The 13,716-nt window shown below is 46.9% G+C and overlaps 1 protein-coding gene across 1 annotated transcript; it reads left to right on the forward strand.

Annotated features, from left to right (window-relative positions):
• The first annotated feature begins 1,187 nt into the window (after positions 1 to 1,187).
• Positions 1,188 to 11,711, forward strand: LOC310751358 (leukemia inhibitory factor-like). Its single transcript, XM_083590689.1, has 4 exons — positions 1,188 to 1,235; positions 1,692 to 1,822; positions 9,525 to 9,703; positions 10,679 to 11,711. The coding sequence occupies exons 2-4, from the start codon at positions 1,792 to 1,794 to the stop codon at positions 11,093 to 11,095; spliced, it is 627 nt and encodes a 208-aa protein (XP_083446815.1). The 5' UTR covers positions 1,188 to 1,235; positions 1,692 to 1,791; the 3' UTR covers positions 11,096 to 11,711.
• The last annotated feature ends 2,005 nt before the right edge of the window (positions 11,712 to 13,716 follow it).

A 13,716-nucleotide genomic window follows, 5' to 3' on the forward strand; every position in this document is an offset into this window, starting at 1 on the left:
AATTTACATCCATTACTTTGCCATGCAGTATAGTCGCCTACTTTCCTTCCAAGTCTCTTGCTCCACACAAATTAGCCATGGCAGTATAGTGGTACCTCGGGTTACAGATGCTTCATATTACATACGCTTCAGGTTACAGACTCCGCTAACCCAGAAATAGTACCTCAGGTTAATCGTGTGACAGTGGTGCAGCGGCAGTGGGAGGCTCCATTAGCTAAAATGGTATATCAGGTTAAGAACAGTTTCAGGTTAAGAATGGACCTCCAGAACAAATTAAGTTCTTAACCCGAGGTACCACCGTATAGTGGTTAGTGCAGACCCTCCAAGTGTCCCTATTTTCCAGGGACTGTCCCAGATTTACAGAAGTCGTCTGTTTCTGGTTTGATCCCAGAATGTCTTACTTTTCCATAAGATTTCCTTATTTTCATTGGTGAAATGTTGGGTGGGGTCCCTATTTTCATCAGATAAATGTTGGAGGGTATGGAGTTTTGTGGCCTCCGAGCCAAGCAGATACAATAAGTAACTATATAACCTTTAGAAGACATCTGAAAGCAGCCCTGTATAGGGAAGATTTTTTTTTAAATGTTTTATTATGTTTTTATATATGCTGGAAGCTGCCCTGGGTGGCTGGGGCAACCCAATCAGATGGGTGGGGTACGAATAATAACATTATTAGTATTATTTTCATTCTCATGGAATAGGACGTCCCTATTTTCATCAGAGAAATGTTGGAGGGTATATCTGTGGGTGCCAGTGTTTTGCAGTGTCTGATTTTAAACATCTTTGTACTTTGGATTCTAGGCAGTGCTTTTTTTCCCTGGGGGGACGCATACCCCTAAACATTTTGTGAATCTTTGTACTTTTGTCCATTTACTGTATTTATTTTTCCTGATATGAACTATAAAATGGTGGTTTTCCTGAGTCAAAAGCCTAAACATTATTTTTTTTTAAAGAGAAAAAAAGCGCTGGTTCTAGGATTGGATTTTTTTACACAAATCCATTGATGTTCCAAAGTACCCACCAGGGGGCAATAAATCTCTCTCTCTCTCTCTCTCTCTCTCTCTCTCTCTCTCTCTCACACACACACACACACACACACACACACACACACACACACACCAGACTTTTCATGTACTTTCTTGGTTTTTGATTTCCTCCACAGAAATTCCTCCACCGGCTTCCGTTTCTTCTTCTTGTTTTGCCCCGATAATTACCAAATGAGGCCATGCGTGGGTGTGCTTCTACCTTTGTACAACCCGGCCTCTCGGAAACGCTGAAGAAAGTGCCTTTCCCAGGGGAAATCATCGGGCTACAAAAGTGAAAGTTGCACTCCCCTCTGTGGCGAGGGGTGGGGTGAGAACAGAAGATGGAGCGGGGGGGGGGGAGCCTATGATGTCAAACCTTTGGTCTGACAGCTCTTTTCCTTGCGATGACTCGTGACATGATTGTCTCCATGTAGGCAGGGAAAACCAGGAGCTGATTTTTCTTCAAATGGTTGTTGTTTTATCTGCCCACTTAATTTCGTATCAAACAATTCCAAAATGAGCCACACTCGGGTGTGGAGTGGGGGGGGGCCTGATGGGGAGGAACCAGAAAAACCACAAATGTAATGACCTCAACATTTTCATTCTTCGGAAGAACTCAGTATTTCCACTCTCAATGAAATCTCCCTCCCCTTTCTTACAACACAGGCTCACAAGTATATATAAACCAGTGGCATCCCCAAGTATTAAGCACCACTCTCTGAATGAACACTCCTGCCAACAGCCAATTCTCTTACGTCATTCCAGGATGCAGCTTACAATGAAAGCCATCATTTCAGGTAACCCACCTTTCTCCAGCTCAGATTACTTTTCCTTTGTTGTCTTTTTTTCCTCCTTTCCCTTTCCCTTTCCAAAGTTCACTGAGGACCGCTGTCTGCGCCTTCTGCCCTCTGCAATCCAAAGCATGACCCCAGTTGAACTTTCAACTCTATCCTTCTAGTTACTCTGAGCATTTTGGGGCAGCGTGAGAAAAAGATGGTTTCCCTTTTTTCTTTTTGGCAGACTTCTGCTAAACTTCCTGGCAACTTCTGAAAGATTCCCCCCCCCTCCCCATATTTCTGGCTTTTGGGAGAAATACTTCACTTATCGAATTAGACATTTTAATCCCCCTCCCCTCCCAAAAGGAAGTTTGGAAAGAAGGGAAATGTTATCCAGCGGTTGAAGCAGCTCAGATTGTATTCAGCCCATCATAAAAAAGGTAAAGGGACCCCTGACCGTTAGGTCCAGTCGTGACCGACTCTGGGGTTGCGGTGCTCATCTCGCTTTATTGGCCGAGGGAGCCGGCGTACAACTTCCAGGTCATGTGGCCAGCATGACTAAGCCGCTTCTGGCGAACCACAGCAGCGCACAGAAACGCCGTTTACTTTCCCGCCAGAGCAGTACCTATTTATCTACTTGCACTTTGATGTGCTTTCAAACCGCTAGGTTGGCAGGAGTAGGGACCGAGCAATGGGAGCTCACCCCGTCGCGGGGATTCGAACCGCCGACTTTCTGATCGGCAAGTCCTAGGCTCTGTGGTTTAACCCACAGTGCCACCCGCATCCCACCAGCCCATCATAGGGAGCAACAAACCTAGAATGAAGGTATGCTAACCTGACAAGGTTTTGGGCCTCTCTAAGGAATTATTCTGTTCTTCCAGTTTGGGATTCTTAGATTGGGTCTCCTTTCCTGCTTCACAGGCTCCCCCACCCCCACCCCAGTGGTCAGGCTTACCTAAATCAGTGTTACAGAGCATTTCTTTCTTCACTGGATTTTCCTGAACTGTTTGGCAGTTAGAATAAGCAAGCTAAGCTTTCCTAGAGCTCAGCTGCCAAGAGGTGGACAGCTTATTGTTAGAGCTCCTGAGCTGTTAATTAATGCAAACCCAGAAAAGTTTAAACAACCACCACCCCGAAACCTCAGCATCCTCTGACACCTTTAAAAGGGCAGTTAGAATGGTAGAATTGTAGAGTCGGAAGGGACCCTGAGGGTCATCTAGTCCAACCCTCTGCAAAGCTAGAAGCAAGATAAGCTTTGCAAGAGCTCATGTGTTAGAGGGATGAATAACTTCTTGCTAGAACTCTTCAGCTGGTGAATTAATGGCTATTAATGCAACCTAGATAAGCTTTTTAACAACAACAACAACAACAATAATAATAATAATACCCCAAAACCTCAGGGTTGTCCAGCACCTTCAAAAGAAAACATACCCATTTATTATAGTGTGTACATTCTAAGGCTGTGCCATCAGAATTCACCAGCACAAGACATTTTAATGGTCACTAGTAGGGATGAGAGATAAATTCAGTTTGCTTCACATTTTAATTTGGATCTACCTATTGTGCACTTCCTGGAACAGTATACAAACTGAAATGTAACCGTGCTTCAAAATTTCACACTTTCTCCAATTTTGCAATGCAGTTTTCCCACCAAAAACTCAGTACAGAGTGGCTGGGGCAACCCAGTCAGACGGGTGGCATAAAAATATTATGATTACGGTTGTGATTGTGATTATGATTATTTGTAGTATACAAAAATGTGCTTTATAAGGCAAAACTGGATGCAAGAAAATGGGCATACTGGGCAAAATTTAATACAAAAAATGTGTATAATGTGTGTGTGTGGGGGGAGGAACATGCATTGTTTAAACTTTAAAAATTCAGGAAATGATGTTGAAATGTAGCAAACTGAATTTAAGATTGAAAGAAACAAGAGAGCAAAAGAAATGGATGGATTTGACACTAGCTACAAGAAGCCCTTTTAGAAAGGGCTAGAGAATTTTTGGCTGCTTTATCCATGATTGGCGAACAGAATCAAACCTCTGACTAATAATACCTGCCTGGAAAAAGGGCAACAGGAGAAGCTGATGGGCTCCTGTAAGCATCCATGTGGAAGTGGATGGTTTTTGGAATGTTGGACCTGAATGCTACCCAGCAACAAATCACCTCTTCCGTCCTTGGAAATGTAATAGCTTTCACTTGAGGAGTAGCTTCTGCCTCTCATTGCAAAGAGATATTAGTGTGATCCTCTTGGACAGCCAGCCTGACTCTTGAGGAACAGAGCTGAATGCTTAGCATGGAATCAACTGCAGATCTTAGGGGAGATGCTATCACCAACAGCTCCTTGAGTCAGGACTGCCTATGTCATGTGCTCCTATTTCCCTTATCAAACAACCTCCTTGGCAGCAGCAGCGGTTTTCCGAAACCGCTTCCTCTTCCTGGAGCAAGACTGTCCTCCTCCTCAACATCCCATCAGCTGACGGGTGCACCAGCCAAATGATTTTGCTTTAAGTCTGAAGGGTGGGTGGGCATGGCTTGGGGGAAATAGGGCTCAGATTGAGACCTTTGGTGGGGAGAGTTTAGCCCACAGACAAGAGGATTCCCAATTTCTGGTGCCCACATCTCTGGAGTTTGGTGGCCCCCCTTAGGCCTTGCTCAGCTTGTGCACCATATTGTCTTTGCCTAGACGTCATGCCCAGCCTTGGCACATACCCACTGGTACTAAACCTCCTCTCCCTGCCACCTTGAGTGGATCTAGTTGGCTGGAAGTAGCCTCTGCAATTCTCTTTGGAGAAATCTTCTGCCCTTCCAGTTCCCCCTGCTTTCTGTCTCCTTTCACATACCTTCCAACATTTCTCTGGTGAAAATAGGGGGCCAGTGTCCAAGCTTATGGGGCCCACGCCTTTTAGGGTAAGGTTACCAGATTTTCCCCCCCAATGAATTTGGGGACACTTTTCAATTTCAATAGGAATGATAGGATTTTGTCAGGGGACTGATTTGTAAATCCAGGGACTGTCCCCGGGAAACGAGGACGCCTTGTAACCTTATTTTAGGGGCCTCTTGACAACGGATCAAAAATAATATTGATTTGACCTTGAGAGCAAATTGCAACCAATCTTCCTTAGTTCAATGTTATCCCGCTAGAGCTCACCCACGAGGCTCTCTCCTCCCCACCCTGAGATTTTGATTGCCTAGGGGCCTCCACAGGGTTGAATCCAGCACTGAGGGACGTCCATCCATGCCCTCCAATATTTCTCCAGTGAAAATAGGGGCGTAATATCAAAAATTGGGACATTGCAAGGAACTGGGGCAGCTTCTGTAAATCCGAGGCTGTCCCTGGAAAATAGGGACACATGGAAGGTCTGCTTGCAAATGTGCTCCATTCTCTGTCTTGCTCTCGTCCACACATTTGGCCAACTTCCCCCTGCCTTATACCCAGACGCTTTGCCGCTTCTCCCCACCACTCAGTTAACCCCTTACTGTCCTCCTTGGCCCCACGAGGCTGAGCCCACCAAGCTCCTCTTTGTGTTTGACCCCCCTGCTCTTTCGATCGAGCTTTCTGTAAGTCACTGGTCACTCCCAGACAATAGTTATTTAAGGAGTATATGGGATGGCATGTAGTATGTCTTGGTCATTAAACAGGTCCAGGATAGGGAACCTGTGTCTCTCAAGATGTTGTTGGGCTACAGCTTAGGGTTGCCATACAGTCGTACCTGGGGAGCTGAACAGAATCGGTTCCGGAAGTCCATTTGACTTCCAAAACATTCGGAAACCAATCCTGCACTCAGTTGGAAGCCGCAGAAGCCACGTTGGACGTTCAGCTTCCAAAAAACGGTCGCAAACTGGAACACTCACTTCCGGGTTTGTGGCGTTTGGGTGCCAAAACGTTCCAGTCGCAACTTCCGAGGTACGACTGTATTTCAAAAAGTAAAAACCAGGACGCCTTGAGCTTTTTTAAAGGAAGACCCCAACAACCCTGCAATTTTTTGATTGACTTGCCAAAGATCCAGGATAAGGTGCTGCCTTTAGAAAATCCCCCTTGGATGTCAATGCCACATCTGAAATCCCAGTCTGGGAAAATTTGGACATACGGCAGCCCTACTGCATCTTAGCCGTGTGAGTGATGGGAGCAGGAGTCTGACGACATCCAGGGCCTCTGAGGTTTCTTAAACACCCCTGTGAGAACCCCTGGAGAGCTTCTGGCTGTCAGTATAGACAGCACTGAGCTAGACCAACCAATGGTCTGGCTCCATATAAAGCAACTTCCTGTGTTCCTCAAGGGAAGGGGCGTAGCTCCTGCTTTGCATGCAGAATGACCTCACATTCAATCTCCAGGAAGGGGTAATAATAATAATAATAATAATAATAATAATAATAATAATTTATTATTTATACCCCGCCCATCTGGCTGGGCCTCCCCAGCCACTCTGGGCGGCTTCCATAGAAACCAAAAATACAGTAAAATATCACACGTTAAAAACTTCCCTGAACAGGGCTGCCTTCAGATGTCTTCTGAATGTCAGGTGGTTGTTTATCGCTTTGACATCTGCTAGAAGGGCGTTCCACAGGGCGGGTGCCACCACCGAGAAGGCCCTCTGCCTGGTTCCCTGTAGCTTTGCTTCTCGCAATGAGGGAACCGCCAGAAGGCCCTTGGCGCTGGACCTCAGCGTCCGGGCAGAATGATGGGGGTGGAGACGCTCCTTCAGGCATACTGGACCGAGGCCGTTTAGGGCTTTAAAGGTCAGCATCAACACTTTGAATTGTGCTCGGAAACGTACTGGGAGCCAATGTAGGTCTTTCAAGACCGGTGTTATATGGTCTAGCTCAGTGGTGTTAATAGAGGGGTTCCCTGCCTGAAATCCTGGAGAGCCACTGCCAGTCATAAAATCCTAGAATCATAGAGTTGGGAGAGACCCCCAAGGGTATGGTTACCAGATTTTTTTCAATGAATCCGGGGACACTATTTTTTTTGAAGCTGAAAAGCAACAGGGAGTCAGTAGTGAGGATGGTCAGGCAAAAGACGCTGGGCCCAAGCACACATGCATATTGTATAAGGGTGCAAAGCCCTTCTTTCGCACCCTGTGAAACATAAATACACAGAGACTGGGCAATGGTGTGCCCCGTGCCCGAGTCTTCCCCGATCTCCTTCCCCTTTCCCCCTGTGTTCTGACAGATCAGGGGAGGCTCGGGAGTCATGGGCGGGCAGCCGTTGCCCAAGAGGGGCCAGCCTGGTAGTGCAGTTGGCTCTGGCTGGCTTCAGGATATGCTTGCTGCCATGGCACAGGAAAAATGGTGGGCGCCACGGCAGTGAGCAGCGCTAACAGGCTTGCTCTGGGCTGCTGAGGCTGCTGCTGCCACGTTTCCCGGGGACAGATTTGCAAATCCGGGGACTGTCCCCGGGAACCGGGGAAGTCTGGCAACCCTACCCAAGGGTCATCTCATCCAACCCCCTGCAATGCAGGAATCTCAGCTAAAGCATCCCTGACAGACGCCCATCCAACCTCTGCTTAAAAACTCCAAATGAAGGAGAGTCCACAACCTCTTTAGGGAGACCCTGTTCCATTATTGAACAGCTCTTGCAGTCAGAAAGTCCTTCCTGGTATTCCATTGGAATCTCCCTTCTTGTAACTTGAAGCCGTTGGTTTAAGCTTGCTGCATCTTCCACGTGACAGTTCTTAAGATATTTGAAGATGACTATCATATCTCCTCTCTGTCGCCTCTTTTCCACGCTGAACATGCCAAGCTCCTTCAACCATTCCTCATCAGGCTTGACTGCCAAACCCTTAATAATTCAGTGGTACCTCGGGTTACAGGCGCTTCAGGTTACAGACGCTTCAAGTTACAGACTCCGCTAACCCAGAAATAGTACCTCGGGTTAAGAACTTTGCTTCAGGATGAGAACAGAAATCGTGGTGCGGTGGCAGCGGGAGGCCCCATTAGCTAAAGTGGTGCTTCAGGTTAAGAACAGTTTCAGGTGAAGAACGGACCTCCAGAACGAATTAAGTACTTAACCCGAGGTACCACTGTACTGAGTTGGATGGACCAATGGGGAAAGACTATAGCGAAGGGGGTAGCGCAACTATTTCACATGCAGATGGTCCTAATGTTCAGTTCCTGGCATCTCCAGGTAGGGCTGGGAATGTCCCTTGCCTGAGACCTAAGGAGCTGCTGCCAGTCAGTGCAGACAATATTAAGCTTGTTAGTATAAGGTAGCTTCCTATGCCCTGCTTTTTTTTTTACTTTTGTGGCACACCTGCCTAGCGCACAGTCCTCCTCCGACTGTCTAAAAGAGAAATAACAGTGAAATGAGGGAAGAGGTTTTCCCAAATTGCTGCTTTGATGCTGAGCTGGAGATGTTCCCGGTAGGAACCGCTTTGCATATTTGACATTGTTTGGCCTGCGGTTATGAAATCTGGGAAGGTTGCCACCCGTCACTCAGAACCGAGGGGAATTCTGGTGACGTTGGCTGGGCAAGGTCTGCACAAGGCTGCACGAATCAAACAGTAGCACATGGGAGCTGTGGGTGGCCAGCGAGGGAGGTACACATCCAGCTATAGTAGCCTGGAAGAGGAGGAGCAGAGAGTAAAGAAAACCAGGGGAGAGTAAGGAGAGGGCATTTGCAATTCACTCTCAGGACTGGTGGTGTTTGGGGAGGGGGAAACCCAGAGGGCCACCAATGGCCCAGCTGTTTCACATCTATATTTTTCATTTATATATTTATTTCGCTCAATAACCAGTATGGAAGGTAGGAAGCAAAACAGAGCACGTAAAACACAATAGGATACATTAAGCACACTATTAAACAGTGAGAAATATAAAATAATTATATTAAAGCAGTAAGAAAACAACGTAAGGGGTTGATAATTTTAAAATTAACCCTGTTCTCACAGTGGAGGCAGAGGATAGCCACTGTGACTAGCAGCCGTTGAGAACATTGTCCTCGCATGAATTTGTCCAGTCCTCTTTCAAAGGTATAACAACAACAACAACAATGACATCCAAGTTGGTGACCATCACTGCAGCAGTGAGTTCCACAGTTTAACACTGCACTTCCTGAAGAAGTCCTTTCTTTTATCTGCATTCATGAAAATAATGCACAAAGATGCATTATGGCAGGGGGAATTCCTTGCAAAATAAGTGAATAACTAAAAGTAAAGGTAAAGGGACCCCTGACCATTAGGTCCAGTCGTGACCAACTCTGGGGTTGCGGCGCTCATCTCACTTTACTGGCCGAGGGAGCCGGTGTACAGCTTCCAGGTCATGTGGCCAGCATGACTAAGCTGCTTCTGGCAAACCAGAGCAGTGCACGGAAACGCCGTTTACCTTCCCGCCGGAGCGGGAACTATTTATCTACTTGCACTTCATGCTTTCGAACTGCTAGGTTGGCAGGAGCAGGGACCTAGCAACGGGCGCTCACCCCGTCGCGGGGATTCGAACCGCCGACCTTCTGATCGGCAAGCCCTGGGCTCTGTGGTTTAACCCGTGTCCCTTAAGTGAAAAATACATGTGTGCATTAGGCAAAGTTGGCTCTGTTGCACAGTTAGCCCTGGGTAGCGTTTGGCATTTGAAATGCATCAGAACACAAGCCTGAGCGGCATATAAGCACCCAGAGCCTCCTGCTTCTCTTTCTTTACTTGCTGTATGTTTGGTTCTGGGGCACATTGTTTCCCTACTGGACAGCAAATCCTGACGCATCCTTTCCTCCTCCTCCTCTTCCGCACAGGAGTTGTTCCTTTGCTGCTAGCCATGCACTGCCGACTGGTGCCCGGAAAACCCCTCCTGAGGAACAGGCGGAACCTCATGTGCGACAACATTGGCCCTTGCGGAGAAACAGTCTTCAATCAAATTAAGTGCCAAGTGACACGTCTCAATTTGTCGGCCCCGGGTCTCTTTGATGCCTATGTAAGTTTTGGCACTTCAGGCACAGGAATGTGGCCCTCCAGGGCAGTCTAGCTGGCCCTCGGGACTCTCCCCAGGCCACACCTGATTTGCACCCTCCTTGAGTGTTTTTGCCTGGCCAGGATATGTCCCTGAATTCTGATGATGCTCCTTACTCTCCTGGACGGAGGATGGAGAGAGAGAGTGTATGTGTAGAAACCAGTCTATTGTACAAATTTGCATTCGTTGCTCTGCGAACTTTTGCTTCTGGTCCCGCCCGCCAATGCCACACGCCCTTCCAGAAGGTTATTCATAAGGGAATGTGGTCCTTCAACAAAAAATGTGCATTTATTAAAGTTTGCATCAGAATGAATATCTTAGTAAAAAACAATATACAAAAATGCATTATGTCAGGGGAAATTGATTTTTAAAAATGCATACACAAGGGGCAATTGCATGCAAAAATATACGTGCTAGGAGGAAGTCATCCTTAATCGCTGATGAGTTTGTATGGGGACCTTAAAAATTAAAATCAAATCACCAACAGATACGGAAATGTGTCAAGCTGAACCTAAGATGGGAAGGAGAAACTGAAATCAGCAGATTAATCCACTTCCAGAAATGTGCTTCTTAATTTGGTTTTAGGTGGGATTTAACAAAGGCGCTTTAAAAACATTGGTTCCCGCTCTCAAATCATGATTGTTACTGCCAATGGCCTGCATTAAAGAAACATTATGAAAGATAAAAGCACATTATCCAGATCATAGAATCATAGAATTGTAGAGTTAGAAGGGACCATGAGGGTCATCTTATTCAACCCCGTGCGATGCAGAAACGTAAGACTTGAACCCACAACCCGAGATTAAGTGTCTCATGCTCTCCTGACTATTTTTGGCCAGATGTGTAGAACAAGGGTATTCTTTTTAAAGCAGCATAAAGTAAAGTAAAATGGGTATCAACGCCAGCTCTTAATTTGGTTCCTCCTTCTATCCTGAGCAGCTGGAGAGCCAAGGCTCCCCCTTCAACAGAGCGGAGGTGAAATCGCTTTGCGTCTCCAAAGACACTTTCCCCTCCTTCGACAACCGGACCAGGAAAGAGATGCTGATCTCGCTGTACAAGATCTTCACCTTTTTCAACGCCTCCCTGGGCAACATCACCAGAGACCAGGAGAACAACGACAGGAAGGACCTGCTGGAACGGCTCAGCAACACCACCGCCAAGACGCGAGGCCTCCTAGCCAACCTCACCTGCCTGTTGTGCTCCGAGTACAAAGTCACTGACGTGAAGGTTACCTACGGCTCGGAGGAAACGGGAGCATTTGAGAAGAAGAAGCAGGGCTGCTGGGCCCTGAGGATGTACACAGAGACCATCCCGCTCATCGCTCAGGCCTTGGGGAAATGCCACAGGCAGAGATGAGCTTTCGCGTGAGACCATGCTAAGAACTCTTTGTCTGCAGCGTCAACCCAATGTGTTTTGGGTTGTATCCATAGCCCTGGGGATGACATCATACAGTCTTTCCTCCCCATGGGTCTTTTTCCTTTCCAGATCAGGAAAGCTGGGAGGGGCTGCAGAGTTCTGGAGAAATGTTTACTGGGGGGAGGGGGGCCGAGCACACCCACCAACCTCAGCTACCTCACCGTGATATGATAAGCTTTTGCACACCTGTTCGCAGTTACTTAGTTTTACAGTCTTCACTACTCACAGTCAGGATGGTCAAAGGGGTTCAAAACGGTGCTCAGTCCTGAGCCTGTATGTGGAGCAGGGAAGCTCCTGCTACCCTGAGTGATTCAGGCTGCACTCCTAGCCTTACTTACCTGGGAGTAAGCCCCGTTGAATCCAGCAGGACTTGCTTCTGAACAAACCAGGTTAGGATTGCAGCCCATCTCACTAAGTGGCCGTCGCTAAGCCTGTCCCTGTCTGTCTGTCTGTCTGTCTGTCTGTCTGTCTGTCTCTGGGCTCATCTACACACAGCTTTGCTCTGCATTACAAGGCACTGATCCATGCTTTAAAGTTCCCTGGCCAAGCACTTTTTCTTTTTCTTTTTCGTCCCAGTGCTTTCCCAGCAACCCCCCCCCCCATTTTTTCACCACTGAATTTTGCCTCTGAAACCTAAATTGCTGTTTGTCGCTGGATAGCTCAGTTGGTCAGAGCGTGGTGCTGATAACGCCAAGGTTGCAGGTTCGATCCCCGTATGGGACAGCTGCACATTCCTGCATTGCAGGGGGTTGGGCTAGATGATCCTCAGGGACCCTTCCAACTCTCTGATTCTGTATGATTCCAATTCAGCAGGTTTTCCTGGGGGAACTTGCAGGGCAAAACAGCAACCACAACGCTGGTTGCAATTTTTCATAGGGGAAAAGTTAGGTCCAGAGGTGCCAGCTGGCGAGGGCAATTTGGGGTGGGGGACGCAACATTGTGTGCGTGACATTGCCACATCCTGCCTCCCTCCCTAAGCCAGACAAAAGATTCCCAGGCTTTGGGAAGGAGGCGCCTGGGGAACATTTAGGGGACTAGCCTAGTTCCCCTAGTTGACTGACCACACACCACTGGCTTGGACACGGACTGGAAAACCGCGGGTCTGTGCTAGAAAGCACAGGGCAAAAGTTAAGTGTGGGTGAGCCTTCTTGTCTTTCTCTCTGCCTTACCTGACACCATGCCGATCTGCAATACTGATAATAATAGCTGACCTACCTTACAGGGTTGTCCTTAGGATTATGGCAAGATGATGTAATACACTTTCAACCCTCCGAGAAAGGGTTATTTTCTCACGCTCAGAACTTAAGATTTCTTTTTTTACCGTGTTCAGTCTCAGATGTTGACACTGGCCAGTTTCAATGTGATTTGGGGTCTCTTGCCGCCCAACTCTTTTCAGTGTTGAGCAATGGGTAATGAGGATTAGCAGTAGTAGCCATGCGTTTAAATATTGGCATAGGCACAAAGCAGAATGCCTGGGCTTCCCCCCTCCCTTTTTAATGGGGATGGGGGCAGACAGCAATATCGCCCAAGAGTTATGAATCGTAATGGAGCCAAGCTTTCTCAAAGGGTCCACAGTTTCCTGCAGGTGTTTGTATATTTATTTTAAGAAATAACCAGCAGCTCAAGATTAGGCATGATTCTACAGCTATAATATTTATTAGGCGGTATTGTTATTATTATAATAACAGCTCTTCATAGTTGCAACTCCGTGAGTATATCAATAGTTGTTAGAACAGGCGAAAATATAACATATGGAAAACCACAAACGCAGATGAGCAAGCAATTTTAAAAAGTATGTATGCATTTTTAAAACCACCCATTCCACAGTAGAGATTGAAAACGACGACACAGCAATTATAGGAAAATAGGAAGCTGCTTTATACAGAGTCAGGCTAATGGGTCCATCTAGTTTAGTGTTGTCTACACTGATTGGCAGCAGCTCTCCAGGACCTTAGTCTGGGACCTCCTGACCTCAGATGCCACTGAGCTATGGCCACTTCCCAACTTCATGGATACCAAGAGTCAAAATGCCAGAACCGAAACATCATAGTTTAAAACACTGCATGATACAGAGATAGAAATATATTCTTGAAACTCTTGGGGAAATAAAAAAGGCACTTTGCCTCGTGTGATATTAAAGTTGGGGCTGGGGAGACTTTTCTGGCAAGAAGAGCCTTTGGTCCTGTTCCAAAAAAAAAAAAAAGAATGTGTCTCGGAAGGAATCCTCAGACTGACTGGTGAATGTTGACATTTCCCAGCAATGTACGGTGCAATATAGTGGCGGTCTGGGACCCGATTTTTAAAATGCTTGAATTTGCTTTGCACTCAGCTGACCCATTTGGACAGTTCGCTGCAGTCCGTGCCTTCTTCATGCCAGAGGTTGCACTCATGGGACCAGAGGTGGCCCACCTCTCCCCCCCCCCCTCAAGATATGAGGAAATAACCTACCTATGCTTAGCCATCAGAACTCCAACTATGACCTACCTCCTTGGAGGGATGGTGTGAGGATATTTAATGTTTAGTGATTTGTTTTTGTTGTATAAATATAATTTAATAATAAT

The sequence above is a fragment of the Podarcis filfolensis genome, assembly GCF_964270895.1.
Source record: "Podarcis filfolensis genome assembly, chromosome: 16".
In the NCBI taxonomy this organism is placed as follows: domain Eukaryota; kingdom Metazoa; phylum Chordata; class Lepidosauria; order Squamata; family Lacertidae; genus Podarcis; species Podarcis filfolensis.